The 15,608-nt window shown below is 37.1% G+C and overlaps 1 protein-coding gene across 2 annotated transcripts in view; it reads left to right on the top strand.

Moving 5' to 3' along the window:
• Window positions 1–737: 737 nt before the first annotated feature.
• Window positions 738–15,608, top strand: part of A26c2 (ANKRD26-like family C, member 2) — a 76,927-nt gene continuing 62,056 nt past the window's right edge. For both annotated transcript variants that reach the window (XM_030243178.1, XM_030243179.1), the window contains exons 1-5: window positions 738–1,178; window positions 3,413–3,527; window positions 3,672–3,845; window positions 12,569–12,675; window positions 13,978–14,115. In XM_030243178.1, the coding sequence (XP_030099038.1) occupies window positions 931–1,178; window positions 3,413–3,527; window positions 3,672–3,845; window positions 12,569–12,675; window positions 13,978–14,115 (782 nt within the window). In that variant the 5' untranslated portion in view covers window positions 738–930. The remainder of the gene's footprint in view (window positions 1,179–3,412; window positions 3,528–3,671; window positions 3,846–12,568; window positions 12,676–13,977; window positions 14,116–15,608) is intronic.

Below are 15,608 nucleotides of genomic sequence, written 5' to 3'. Positions count from 1 at the left end.
GCATTTTCAACAAATGGTGCTGGTTCAAGTGGAGGTCAGCAGGTAGAAGACTGCAAATTGATTCATTCTTGTGTCCTTGTACAAAGCTCAAGTCCAAGTGGATCAAGGACCTCCACATAAAACCAGATACATTGAATCTAATAGAAGAGAAAGTGGGAAGAGCCTCAAATACACCGGCGCAGGGGAAAATCTCTTGAATAGAATACTAATGGCTTCAGCATTTTCTTACTAGGGAGCTCTGGCTCACACTGTAGACTGACGTCAAAGTATAAAGGTGTGTCTCTTCCACCCAGCAAGTGCCAGGATTGAAGAACTGTGATATCACTCCTGGACTTACAAAAGTTTATACCTTTAAAGCTTTTCACTACAGTGAAAATTCCAAGGCCACAGAACCAAAAACAAGCAGGGAGAATCTTTGAGAAAGAAATTTCATTTCCCTATAGAAGCAAATTAATTCATGATTTCTTTGTGAAAACAAAACACCACCACCAAAAGCCAAGAAAAAGGAAAACAAGAATCGAAAGAAAAGATTAAACATGATTAAACACTCCTCTCACTCAGTCCCCGATCCCCACTTCCAAAGCCCCAAGAAGATTATTGTAGGAAATAAAGGAATAATACATTAACCTTAAATAAGAGATCGAGATCTTGTGGGATAAGCAATGGTAAACGCCCAGGAAGAGCACGAGGCTTACACTGCACATGCGCAGTGAGCACTATTTGTTCCAGGAACTGTCAGTTACCCTGAGGAAGAAAGCCCAAGCTTTTGTTTACCATTGTTGCTTAGAAACGGCTGCTTGTTTGACTGGTCAGAGTTTATCACTTCTGGGATTCCCAGAGTTGGATTCTGACTGTTAGAAGTTCAGTGATTAAAAGTTTATATTTCTTAAAATTATTTAATTCTGAGCTGACGCAAAGGTGACCACAGAGATGTTCTCCACCTTTAAGAAGCTCTGCTGCTGTAAGAGAGAGCCGAAAACCCCTTTGGGGTTTTGTGATGGCCCAAGCACCTGTAAGTGGAGCTTGGCGTGTTGTGACTGTAGTCAAGACAGGTATGGCCAGTCTTATGATCCAGATAATAAATTCCATGAAGCAGTGTGCATGGGAAAGATTAAAGTGGTGCTGCATCTCCTCTCTAAGAAGAAATTTACCATAAATGACCAGGACAAAGGAAAACGGTGAGAGCAATTGAAAGCTAAGGATGGTAGGCAATGAAGAAATTGGGTGATGGGGAAATTGGGGACAAGAGCGTTAGCGAAATTCCAGCTTTCTGTACATCAGTCTTCTTGGCACCTGTGATCACACAGAGATCCAGTGTCCAGATCTTCTGGAGTAGGAGAATTCCCAGCAGGCTTAGCGTCACCCCATAATTCTTCTAAAGAGCATTTTATTGAATATACACTGGAATAGCATAACAAAATATAAAGAAATAGGGTTTAATTTCAATGTGCACAATAAACAACGTTATATGAACTGAGGAAGATGCAGAATTCGTTATGTTTCTCATACTGTATCTTCTTCATCCCTAAAATTATCCAAGTATAATTCAGTATGAATTTTATATATCGTGTACTAACATTTATTATATATCGTGTACTAACATTTATATCCCTTACTGAACAATAACAGCAATAATCTAAACAAAGCTGTATGCTCCTTGTCTTCTTTCATTTTCTTGTTATCACTCAGTAGTGCCGTGCCGTACAGGTATCATTTTTACATCTCAGTAGATTTCTTATATTTATCTTAAGCTTCTTCACTCATTACTTCATATATTTCCTAAGGCTTCATTAGTTACAATTTTCCTAACGCTATTTGCTGACAAGCTCCATGTTATCTGCAAGTTACTTTTAACATTTTTACTTGATTTGGATGGAGGCAGATAAAGCTTTCTGGAAGTTTCATGATTTTAAAATCAACAATCTCCCTTATCAAATCGTTATGAGATATTGACATTAGGCATAATAAATATCTAATTTCTATATACACTATGAATTTAACTTGTCAAAAATGGGTCATATTTCCTTTTTTCAAGTTCCCTTTTACTTAGATTTTCTTTAAAAAATCAAAGCATCATTTTCTGTGCATTTAGATGCTGCTGTTGATATTTTTCACAGTTTTTTTTAATCTATAGTACTTTTTGGTTTTTGGTTTTTGAGACAAGGTTTCTCTGTGTAGCCCTGGCTGTCCTGGAACTCACTCTGTAGACCAGGCTGGCCTCAAACTCAGAAATTCGCCTGCCTCTGCCTCCCAAGTGCTAGGATTAAAGGCGTGAGCCAACACTGCCCAGCTCTATAGTACTTTTAATAACTAGCCTTTTAATAAACCCCAGCGTAAAAACTAAGAATGCTTTGCATATGTGTCACATTTAACATAGTTAGAAAACACCATGGATTGCATGGTAGCATTTTATCTTGTGTATTAAGAATTGCTGGTAATTGTTTTATGTTATAAGTTCACATACATTCCAATTTTAGATAAGTTAAAATGTGAAAGAAGAGAATCTTGAGCTTGGTACCATGCTGTATCTACAACTCAGGTTACCTGGAGGCTGAGGCAGCAGGAGTTTAAGTTTAAAGATACTGTCTCAAGTTTTAAAGGCATTATCTCATCATCTGTGTAATATAGAGTCTTTAATACTTTTGCAAAAATGGTTATAATGGAACTAAGATTGAACTGAAATGTATGTTACTGTTAACAGTACTAAATTTAATATCTAATAGATGACCAGTTGTCCAAGAATTTTTTTCTGAACAGTTGCAAAGGTTATTGATTAGCTCATTCATTCATTTGTTTGTTTGTTTTTTAAAGACAGGCTGTGGTTCACCAGTATACTGAGAAAGGGAACCATTGCCATGTGGTGCTGCTAAAAATCTCTTCCTTTCTTTGTGGTTCCTCTGTCATTTCTTCTAGTCACTCCCCTAGTGAATCCAGTTGTCATTTGTTGCAAAGGTTCTTATTTATGCATCCTGATTTGACAGAAGGGAAGTACTTCTTTTAATTCTTATTTCATGGAAAAAAAGAGATTACAACACAGAAAGGCTGAAAAATATTTGATTGATAATGGATCTTAGAGCACGATGAAAATTCAATAGCAGTTCAATGCAATGGCTTTGTTCCTTCTGTACAAATAGGATGTTCTTGACTCCATAGCTCAGTGATAAAGCACTTATCTAGGCTACAACAGCTATGGGTTTTATCCATACTGCCATAAAACTTCTGAATAGTAAATAATTCTAATATAGGAAATAAGGGCAAAATGAATATAATTTTAGAATAAAGTTAAATATTTATGGTTTATGGGTCAGAGGACACAAATGCCATGGAATATTTGCAAATACATGAGTGACTGTTGTATGTTGACATAGTACCCTACAGTATAGTTTCATTAAATTGCTTCTCATTCCCACAGAACTGCACTGCACTTCGCATGTTTTTATGGTCATCTGCATCTGGTTCAATTCTTATTATATAATGACTGCATGATAAATGCCCTTGATGATCAAAAGGCCACACCATTAATGAAGGTAGTTCAAAGTTTTCAATTTCAAGAATGAATTTGATATGAATGGTTAGAATAAAAAGAAAATTAATGTCACTTAAATATAAATCATGAAGAAAGCTGAGAGAAGCTTATGTTGAATTCTTTGATTTGACAATGTTTCCTACAGGCTGTACAAAGCTGGGAGACAAAGATTGTTTCTGTCCTCCTTGATAATGGAGCAGATCCCAATTGTAAAGATTTCAATGGAGAAACAGCACTACATCAGGCGGTATATGTTAACAGTCCAGATATTGCCACCTGTCTTCTTGAATATGGAGCAGAAATTGAAGAAACTACTAGGGTAATGATTTTCTAAATTGAACTCCAAAGTATTTGAAAGCCAAGTGCTTTAAAAGTGTCATGTGTAGGGCCAATTTTCCAAGTTTCAAAATTCAAGTTTTCTTTGTTATTGGTTTATATTATTCATTTACATTTTAAATGTTGTTCCTCTTCCTGGTCTCCCCTCCACAAGCCCCCATCCCATCTCCCCTCCCCTTTGCCTCTAAGAGGGTATTCCTCCATCCACCTACCCTCTCCAGCCTCACCCCTCTACCATTCCCCTTCACAGTACCTCCACAGGACCAAAAGCCTTCCCTTCCATTGATTTCAGATAAGGCAGTCCTCTGCTACATATGTAGCTGGAGTCATGGACACAGCCATGTATACTCTTTGGTTGATGGCTTAGTCTCTGGGAGCTCTGGAGGGATTGATTTGTTGATATTGTCATTTGTCTATTGGCGTTGCAATCCCTTTCACAGCCTCAGTCCTTTCCCTAACTCTTCCATTGGTTCCCTGGGCTCAGTCAGATGGTTGACTGTGAGTATCTGCATCTGTATTACTCAGATGCTTAAGCAGCTCCTCAGGAGATATCTAAACCAGCCTCCTGTCAAAAAGCACTTCTTGGCATTAGCAATAGTGTCAGGGTTTGGTGTCTGCAGACAGGATGGATCCCTAGGTGGGGTCATCTCTGGATGGCTTTACCTTCAGTCTCTGCTTCATTTTTTTTGTCCCTGAATTTGCTTTATACAGGAAAAATTCTGGGTTAAAAGTTTTGAGATGGTGGGTGGCCCTATCCTTCAACTGGGGGTCATGACTATCTACTGAAGGTGGTCTCTACAAGTTCTCTCTCCCCTTTATTGGGTATTTTGGCTAATGTCATTCCCACTAGGTCCTGGGAAACTCTTGCTTAACCAGCATCTGGAATTTTCTATTGGCTGCCACCAGTTCCCCACTCCCCACTGCTACATATCTCTGTTCATTTTTCTGGACCTGTGGATATCTTTCCTGTGTCTATCCATAACTCATCCTGCCACGGTTGTTATTCTAAGCAAAAATATAAATTAGGGATAATGTCTTATCTATCACTAACAGCTCAATTATACTGATCTGTATGCTCTAACTTTAGAACACTAATGTAATGCAGTAACTTGGACTTAGATGTAGTGGTGATAGGATCAGCAGGCTGAGTATATTAAAGATCAACAAGTGGTGAAAACACAGTCACTAAAAGGCAATGGATGCCTAGCCACAATTGGTACATCTACAATATAACCACCACACATAGAGAAGACTCATGGAACATTGAGGAAGAGGAGTTTAAAAGACTGCGTGGTCCAGAGACCAGGATGCCTGTTGCAAGATAGTGTCTTCTAGATATGAAAGGGTTATTAAACCTATAAAATCTTAATAATATGGTTGCCTAAACAAAATGAACAAAATAAAATCATCAGTTGACATGCAAACACTGATGGGGGAACTTCAAAAGAACCACTGATAAATGAAGAGTTGCCTGCTAGCCATGGTTGAAGAGAGAAGAATTCATATTTTTACAGGGATAAACTCTCTGGTAGATAACTCACTGACAATATTCAGCCATAAGAACATACTCATACACACACCAAGAGAGACAGAGAGACAGAATGAGTAAGAAAGACAAAGACAAGGAGACATGAAGACAGAGGGGGTGACATTAAATGGAATTATTAGGATGTACATATGTGTGTCCTCAATAAAGATGATCTTATCAATTTGAGAGGGAGTGGGCACACAGGGGAGTTGAAGGAGTGAAGGGATATTAATTAAATAACTGTAGTTTTCATGTAGGAACTTATTAAATAATTTAAATGACAACATTTTTTAAATGATGCATTGGGCTTTCTAAACTCTAAGACAGTTTTCCTATTCTAAAAGGACAGAATCAATTTCTAGTCCCTTTGAGATATTGCTTCTTTTAAGTCCATTACTTTGATGGCCTGTTTGAAACAAGATGTTGACATCGTCAACATGAGTCTATCTTCAACAATGAATCAAGTAGGGCTTCTTGTACATCCTCTGCAAACTTCCACATTCTTACAAAACTCTGAGAATTATATTTTTAAATATCTTCTGATGTTGTCAATGTTTTCCCCATAGAAGATCTGTTAAAACAGCATTTCAAAAATCATTTTTTGTTGAATATTTTATTTACTTACATTTCAAATGTTATCCCCTCTGGAAACCTCCTATCCCATCCTCCCTACCCATGCTTCTATGATGGTGCTCCCCCACCCACCCACTCACCCACTCCTGACTCCCCACTGTGGAATTCCCCTACACTGGGGCATTGAGCCTTCCCAGAACCAAGGGCCTACACTCCCATTTATGTCTACCAAGGCCATCCTCTGCTACATTTGCAGCTGGAGCCATTGACCCCTCCATGTGTACTCTTTGGTTGGTGGTTTAGTCCCTAGGAGCTCTGGGGGTTCTGATTGATTGATATTGTTCTTCCTATGGGGTTGTAAACTGCTTGAGCTCCTTCAGTTCTTTTTCCAACTCCTTCATTGGGGACTCCATGCTCAGTCCAATGGTTGGCTGTGAGCAACTGCCTCTGTATTTGTCAGGCTCTGGCAAAGCCTCTCAGGAGACAGCTATATCAGGCTCCTGTCAGCAAGTACTTCCTGGAATCCCCAATAGTGTCTGGGTTTGGTGACTGTATATGGGATGGATATCCAGGTGGGTAAGTCTCAGGATGGCCCTTCCTTCAGTGTCTGCTCCACATTTTGTCTCTGTATTTCCTCCCTTGAGTATTTTTTTTTTTTTTGCCCTTCTAAGTAGGACTGAAGCATCCACACTTTAGTCTTCCTTTTTCTTGAGTTTCATGTGGTCTGTGAATTGTATCTTGGGTATTTCAAGCTTTTGGGCTAATATCTACTTGTCAGTGAGTGCATATCATGTGTATTCTTTTGTGGTTGGATTACCTCACTCAGGGTGATATTTTCTAGTTCTATCCATCTGACTAAGAATTTCATAAATTCACCATTTTTAATAGTTGAGTAGTAATCCATTGTATAAATGTACCACATTTTCTGTATCCATTCCTCTGTTGAGAGACACCTGGGTTCTTTCCAGGTTCTGGTTATTAAAAATATAACTGCTATGAACATAGTGGAGCATGTATCTTTGTTATATGTTGGAGAATCTTCAGAGGTATTGAAGGATCTTCCAGAGGTAATGAAGCAATCCAGAAGTATTGCTGGATCTTCCAGTAGTACTATGTCAAATTTTCTGTGGTATGGCTGGGTTTCAGGTAGTATTTTGTCCAAATTTCTGAGGAACCTCAGATTGATTTTCAGAGTGGTTGAACCCACTTGCAATCCCACCAACAATGGAGGAGTGTTCCTCTTTCTCCACATCCTTGCCAACATCTGCTGTCACCTGAGATTTTGATCTTAGCAATTGTGACTGATGCTAGGAGGGATCTCAGGGTTATTTTGTTTTGCATTTCCCTGATGACTAAGGATGTTGAACATTTCTTTAGGTGCTTCTTGTCCATTCAATATTCCTCAGTAGATAATTCTCTTTAACTCTTTACCCCATTTTTAAATAGAGTTATTTGCTTCTCCGAAGTCTAATTTCTTGAGTTCTTTCTATATATTGGACATTAGCCCTTTATCGGATGTGGGATTGGTAAAGATCTTTTTCTAATCTGTTGATTGCTGATTTTTCCTATTGACAGTATCCTTTGCCTTACAGAAGCTTTGCAATTTAATGAGGTCCCATTTGTCCATTACTGATCTTAGAGCATAAACCATTGGCGTTCTCTTTAGGAAAATTTCCCTGTGCCAATGTGTTTAAGGCTCCTACCCACTTCATATTCTTTTAGTTTTAGTGTATATGGTTTTATGTGGAGGTCCTTAATCTACTTGGAGTTGAGCTTTGTAAAAGAATATAAAAATGGGTTGATTGGAATTCTTCTGTATTCTGACAACCAGTTGAAACAGCACCATTTGTTGATAATGCTGTCTATTTTTTCACTGGATTGTTTTATTTCATTTGTCAAAGTTCAGGTGACATAGGTTTTTGAGTTCATTTCTGGGTCTTCAATTCTTTTGCATTGATCCTCTTTTCTGTCTCTGTACGAATACCATGAAGTTTTTTTTTTTTTTTAATCAAGATTGCTCTGTAGTACAGATTGATGTCAGGAATAGTGATTCCTCTAGAAGTTCTTTTATTATAATCCCTGTATTGAAACATCCCTGCATCCCTGGGATGAAGCCTCCTTGATCATGATGGATGATTGTTTTGATGTGTTCTTAGATTCTGTTTGTGAGAATTCCATTGAGTATTTTCGAATTGATATTCTTAAGGGAAATTGGTCTGAAGTTCTCTTTCTTTGCTGAGTTTTTTTGTTGTTTTGTTTTTTGTGGTGTAGGTATAATCACACACACACACCTACACATACACACATATAAATTGTGGCTTCATAGAACAAGATGCATAGTGTTCCTCCTGTTTCTGTTTTGTTGAATAGTTTGAAGAATTTTGGAATTAAGTCTTCTTTGAACATCTGATAGAATTCTGCACTAGACCCACCTGGGCCTGGTTTTTTTTTTTTTTTTGGAAGACTTTTAATGACTGCTTCTATATCTTTAGGGGTTATGGGACAGTTTAGATGCCTTTTCTTACCTGATTTACCTTTGGTATCTGGTGTCTGTCTAGAAAATTTTCCATTTCATCCAGATTTCCTAGTTTTGTTGAGTATAGGCATTTGTAGTAGTATCTGATGGTATTTTGAATTTCCTCCATTTCTGTTGTTATGTCTCCCTTTTGTTAATTTGTATACTGTCTCTGTGCCCTCTAGTTAGTCTGGCTAAGGGTTTATCTATCTTGTTGATTCTCTCAAAGAACCAGCTCCTGGTTTTGTTCATTCTTTGCAGTTGTTCTTTTGTTTGTTTCTACTTGGTTGATTTCAGCCCTGGATTTGATTATTTCCTGCTTTTTACTTCTTGTGGGTGTATTTTTATTGTATTCTAGAGCTTTTAGATGTGCTGTCAAGCTGCTAGTGTATGCTCTCTCCAGTTATTTTGGAGGCACTCAGAGCTATGAGTTTGCCTCTTAGCACTCCTTTCATTGTGTTCCATAATGTTGGGTATGTTTTACTTTCATTTTCATTAAATTCTAAAAAGTCTTTAATTTCTTTATTTCTCCCTTGACCAAGTTATCATGAGTAGAGCATTTTTCAGTTTCAATGTGTATGTTGTCTCCCTATTGTTTTTGTTGTTATTGAACAGAGCTGTAGTGTTCTGATAGGATTAATGGGATTATTTCAATCTTCTTGTATCTGTTGAGAGCTGCTTTTCTTTTTCTTTTCCTTTTTTCTTTTTTTTCCTTTTTTAACCAATTTTATGATCAATTTTAGGACGTTCCATGAGGTGCTGAGAAAAAGGCATATTCTTTTGTTTTAGGATGAAATGTTTTATAGGTATCTGTTAAATCCATTTTGTTCATAACTTCTGTTAGTTTCACTGTGTATCTGTTTAGTTTTTATTTCCATTAACTGTCCATTGATGAGAGTGGGGTGTTGAAGCCCCCCCCCAACTATTATTGTGTGAGGTGCAATGTGTGATTTAACTTTAATAATTTTTTTAAATGTGGGTACCCTTGCATTACGAGCATAATGGTTCAGAATTGAGAGTTCTTCTTGGTAGATTTTTCCTTTGATGAGGATGAAGTGTCCTATTTTTTGTTTTGTTTTGAAAACTTTTCATTGAAAGTCGATTTTATTCTATATTAGAATTGCGACACCAGCTTGTTTCTTGGGACAGTTTGCTTGGAAACTTTTTTCAGCCTTTTACTCTGAGGTATTGTCTGTCTTTGTCACTGAGGTGCATTTCCTTTATGCAGCCAAATGCTGGGTCCTGTTTACATATGCAGTGTGTTAGTCTATATCTTTTTATTGTGTAATTGAGTCCATCGATGTTAAAAGATATTAAATAAAAGTGATTGTTTCTTCCGTTTATTTTTGTTGTTGTTATAGGTGGAATTATGTCTGTGTGGCTATCTTCTTTTGAGTTAAAAGAAGATTACTTTCTTGCTTTTTCTAGGGTGTAGTTTCCCTCTTTGTGTTGGAGTTTTCCATCTATTATCCTTTGTAGGGCTGGATTTGTGGAAAGATATTGTGCAAATTTCTTTTTGTGATGGAATATCTTGGTTTCTCGATCTATGGTAGTTGAGAGTTTTACAGGGTATAATAAGGTCCACTAACATTTTAGGGTCTGTATGACAGCTACCCAGGATCTTCTGGCTTTTGTAGCCAGTGTTAAGAAGTCTGGTGTAATTCTGATAGATCTGCCTTTATATGTTACTTAACCCTTTTCCTTTACTGCTTTTTTTTTAAAGATTTATTTATTTATTTATTATATGTAAGTACACTGTAGCTGTCCTCAGACACTCCAGAAGAGGGAGTCAGATCTTGTTACAGATGGTTGTGAGCCACCATGTGGTTGCTGGGATTTGAACTTCCGACCTTTGGAAGAGCAGTCGGGTGCTCTTACCCACTGAGCCATCTCACCAGCCCCCCCTTTACTGCTTTTTAATATTCTTTCTTTTTTTAGTGCATTTGGTGTTTTGATTATTATGTGATAAGAGGAGTTTCTTTTCCAGTCCAGTATATTTGGAGTTCTATAGGCTTCCTTTATGTTCATGGACATCTCTTTCTTTAGGTTAGGGAAGTTTTCTTCTATAATTTTGTTGAAAATATTTAATGGCCCTTTAAGATGGGAATCTTCATTCTCTTCTATACCTATTATCTTTAGGTTTGGTCTTCTCATTGTGTGTTGGATTTCCTGGATGTTTTCAGTTAGGAGATTTTTGCATTTTGCATTTATTTTACTGTTTAGTCAATGTTCTCTATGGTATGTTATGCTCCTGAGATTATCTTTTCTGTCTTGTTTTCTTTTGGTGATGCTTGTGTCTATGACTCCTGATCTCTTTTCTAGGTTTTCTATCTCCAGGGTAGTCTCCCTTTGTGATTTCTTTATTTTTTTATCTCCACTTTCAGATCCTTGATGACTTGTTCAATTCCTTTACCTATTTGGTTATGTTTTACTGTAATTCTTTAAGGGATTTTTGTATTTTCTTCTTTAAGTTCTTCTAACTGCTTACCTGTGTTCTCCTTATTTCTTTAAGGAACTTCTTTATGTCTGTCTTAAAGTCCTCTTATCATCACCAAAAGATGTGTTTTTAAATCTGAATCTTTCTTTTCTGGTGTGCTGGGGTATCCAGGACTTGCTGTAGTGGGAGACCTGGGTTCTGATGATGCCACATAGTTTTAGTTTTTGTTGCTTATATTCTTATGCTTGCCTCTCACCATCTGGTTATCTTTAGTGCTTCCTGCCCTTGCTGTCTCTGACTGGAACTTGTCTCTCCTGTGATCCTGGTTGTGTCAGACGTCCTTGGAATCCAGTTGTCTCTGAGATCCCTTGATTCTGGGATCCTGTAATCCTCTGATCTTGTGTTCTGGGAGTCAGCTGCCCTTGGGATCCTGAAATTGTGGTGTGACCAAGCTCCTGATATCTTGTTGTTTCATACCTCCTTGAAGTCAAACTTTTTCTCTGGGTGTTTCAGAGTGGCTGGCAATCCAGAGCCCTGAGTCTGCTCAGAACACAGGTGCAAGCTGGAAGGAACCCAGACCTCTGGATGGGTGGGGTTTTGTGTTTCTCTGGTTCCTGTGGGGATCCCTGTTATGCTGAGTGCTGAGAAAGATGTGGCCTCAATTGTGATCTTCAGTGTGTCAGAGCTCCAGTGATTTTGGATGTATCCATTATCCTGGGAGTTGCGCTTCCTCTCTGATCCTGTGTTCCTGTGCTCCTGGGCATGTCAGAACACCTGTGATCCTGTGATTCTGTGATCCTGGGCATGTTAGAACACCTGGGAGACAGGCTCCCTCTAGGTGTTGTAGTAGTGGGTGCAGAACCAGCCCCAGGTCTGCTCTGGGTGCAGGTTCAAACCTGAAGGAACCCATGTCACTGGCTGGATTGGGGTTCCTGTGTTCCTGGATCCCACCCGTTCCAGTTACTCTGGATTTTGAGGCAGATATTGTGACCTCAACTGTGATCCTGTGCATTTCAGAGCACCTGCGAGTCGGGCTGCCTCTGGGTGTTACAGGAGTTGGTGCAGAGCCAGCTCCCAGGTCTGCTCTAGGCGCAGGTTCAAACTGAAGGCAGAAATGAATTTTTAAGTACTGGACAATTTCACAATTTTATCATAATGCTTAATTGAAATTTTCTGTTGGGAAATGGTGCATCTGCCACATAAATGTATTTTGAAATGCAGAAGAACTTCTGACACACACAAAAAATTAGCTCACCCATGCAACAAAGGAATGAAAACCTTTGGTAATGTGTATTTTTGGAGGTCTCTTGAGATAAACTCTCAGGAGATTTTTATTAGAGGGGAACAGTAACTTGACTCCAAATTATAATGACAGATGCTGTGATGGGAACCATAGGTCCATTGGAACATGCTGTTTATGTGACTACAGTGTTTTACATCAGGTTTAGAGTAGACTAGAGGTCTTCTGAAAGGTGTAGGGAGGGATGGAGCATTGCAATGCTGAGAAACATGAGAATGTGCATTAGGCAATTAAGGAAAAGACTACTTGTTTCTAGTCTGAGGTAAGTATTCTGTTCACAGGGCTAGATATATGATATTCAGTTTAGCTATGAAATATGCAGTATTATGAATTATTAATTTATATAATTACAGGATGGGTTTACACCTCTACTTCTAGCACTCCGAGAAAGAAAATTCCTCATGGTAGAATATTTAATAAAAAATGGTGCAAATATTCATGCCTGGGATGATTATCAAAGGTACTGTACTTTGACTTTTAAAACACTACTGGTGTCTAGAATAGTAAAAATCACTCAAATCCAAGCTATTATAGGAATATACTAGAAAATATCAACAAAACATCAATTGCATTAATTATATCTATTTTATGAAATGATTATAATAATGTATATTTATTATTCATATAGCAAACAACTAAATCTATATCTTTATCTATCCTATCTATCTATCTATCTATCTATCTATCATCTATCTATCTATCTATCTATCTATCTATCTATCTATCTATCTATCATCTATCCATCTACCTATAATCTATATCTATAGGTCTATGTTCCCTGTTATAATGAGATTTTTCTCATTTACGATATTATTTTGTCCTTAATAAGACTTTATGTGAGCTGAAAGGCTTCATGTACCTGTTATGAAAATTTTGAACTGTATTTAAAATTACTGATTCATCATGAAATTTATAATCACTTTATTTTAATTTTAAGTATGAATAAAGGTGAAAATCATGTTGCATGATTCATTGCTTTAAATTTCTTTCTTTGAATAATACTTATATCAGGTTTTTTTCCCAAATAACTATCATTATCAGGCACTGTTAATATTGCTTTTTATATAGTAATTATTTGTAGTTTCATTAGCTTGAATCAATTAAAGTAAAAAGTAGCTTTAATTGGATACAGTTCAATGAAGATAAGTGGTATGTGAGTAGTAGAGAAACTCTTAGTCATATACGACAGTATTAGTTTCAATTTTTCCAGTTTCTAGTCATACCATTTTGAAAAACCAACTTGAATGGTGGTTGCGAGTGGCACGCAGTTCAGTCAGTGCTTACTAGAATCAACAACTGAAAGCACTATGCCATGTATTTTTTATCATTGACATTATTTTATAACATTACTAATATGGTTTTATGCAAAGGGCTATTCCTTATTTGACAGTGAATTCTATTATATTAGAGTAAAAAGGAAATGACATTCTTTTTCATATAAATTTTCTATACTTGTGGTAAATTTTCTTCACATAGTTATTCACAATAAACAAATTAAAATATGCATTGCCCTATAAAAATTACACCGTGGGTCAAGAAGGGTTTTTGCTTGTTTTATCTCTTTAGCCTTATAGACACTTTACAAATCTGATCTCTGTGCTTTCAAGATTCTTAAATCTGGTTAGTAAATGGTTAATTATATATACACACCAGTCATACATTAATTTAGTAAAATATATTATTTTCAATGCTTAAATATGTCAAAATTTCAAAATATATTATATTTGGTGTTGAAATAGTTTAATTGTCTCTGTCATTCTAGAACAGCACTCATGTATGCTGTTCAATGTGATTCTGAAGCCATTGTCAAGCAATTACTGGAGAAAGGTGTTGATCATTCCTTAAAGGATGCATTTGGATGGAGTGCACTTCAGTATGCAGTGGCAGGGAAACGCAAAGTGTAAGCATATGTGTCAAAATGCTAATTAAGACTAATTTGGGACATGAAATATTTACTAATGTTGTATTTTATACAAGGTAAGACTGCAGTTCTTGACTCTAGCTGCATATGCATCAAAAGATGGCCTAGTCGGCCATCACTGGAAAGAGAGGCCCATTGGACACGCAAACTTTATATGCCCCAGTACAGGGGAATGCCAGGGCCATAAAAGGGGAGTGGGTGGGTAGGGGAGAGGGGGTGGGTGGATATGGGGGACTTTTGGTATAGCATTGCAAATGTAAATGAGCGAAATACCTAATAAAAAATGGAAAAAAAATAAAATGCATATATGTATATAGAAAAAAAAATACTTTTGAAATAGAATTATTTTAGTCAGCTGCAGCTGCCAAAGAGCATGCAGAGGGATAGATTAGTCTGAAGTAGCAATGGGTGCAGGAGACTTTATATCAGGACTGATTTATGGTGATTCTTGGAATCACACTAAGGGATCTGAATGTACTAGGCATGTGATCTACCACTGAGCTTCATCCGTAGCCTTTCTTTTGAAGAACAGAAAGACTTTATCTTTGAAGATCTTAGCATAGTATGGTTCATTACAACTGTAAAAGCCATTCATGGTACATAATTTTATTTTATGAATTATTATTTTCCTCCCCAAATTTGTACTTTAAAAGAAAATCCTGTTATTTCCAATTTGGGAAATATTTTATTCATCCTGCTCCCTGAGTGCCCAACCATGTAATAGGTTCCAAAGTTTGAGGATATAAAAAAACTCTTACATATGTCACATGGCTGTCCCAGACATGAAAACTTAGTAAGCTTTTGTTCAGAGTTATTTGGTGCTATTAAGCCTGCCTCTTGCTCTGGTTTTAATTTTGACTATCAGGCTGTACCTACTGATTATGATCTCTGAGTACCATAATAATCATGGAGGCATTAGAGCTGGGTGGTCCACATGCCCATGTGTTTGTAAAGTCAAAATTTCTCCTGTTTAATAAGTGCTGTGATTGGCAGCTAAGATTTAAAATTGCCCTAGACCCATAGGTAAGTGTCTGAACCTCATCACATATGCAAAGCATTCCATTATTCTAGAAGACGATGGCAGGCAGTTATTCAGAAGAGTCTTTCCTTTCTGTCATCTATTTTTGTGGATATAGTGAATTATCAAATGGATCTGATAATTTGCAGAGAGGGTCCAGAGATATTTTCCCTCTTTGATAGTAATCTGTACACAAGTATTTCTCTACTTTAAACCATTCTCTGTAGTACCATCTGTGTTGTGGTAGATCTCTATCACCTTTCAGAAGGTGTCAGGAACTGGCTTTTTCTATATTAAGAAACATTTCTCAAGACACTTGAGTCTGTACCTTAAGAGTTCAGGATATTTTCCAACTCTACCTTAGAAGGAAGTCACTAAATATAATTCTGTGAATGTAAATTTTATTAACTGTATTTAATAAGCCCCATTGCATCTCATCAGTATGCTTATGAAT

The sequence above is a fragment of the Mus musculus genome, chromosome 7 (assembly GCF_000001635.26).
Source record: "Mus musculus strain C57BL/6J chromosome 7, GRCm38.p6 C57BL/6J".
NCBI lineage: Eukaryota > Metazoa > Chordata > Mammalia > Rodentia > Muridae > Mus > Mus musculus.
This window is presented reverse-complemented; position numbering and strand designations above follow the sequence as displayed.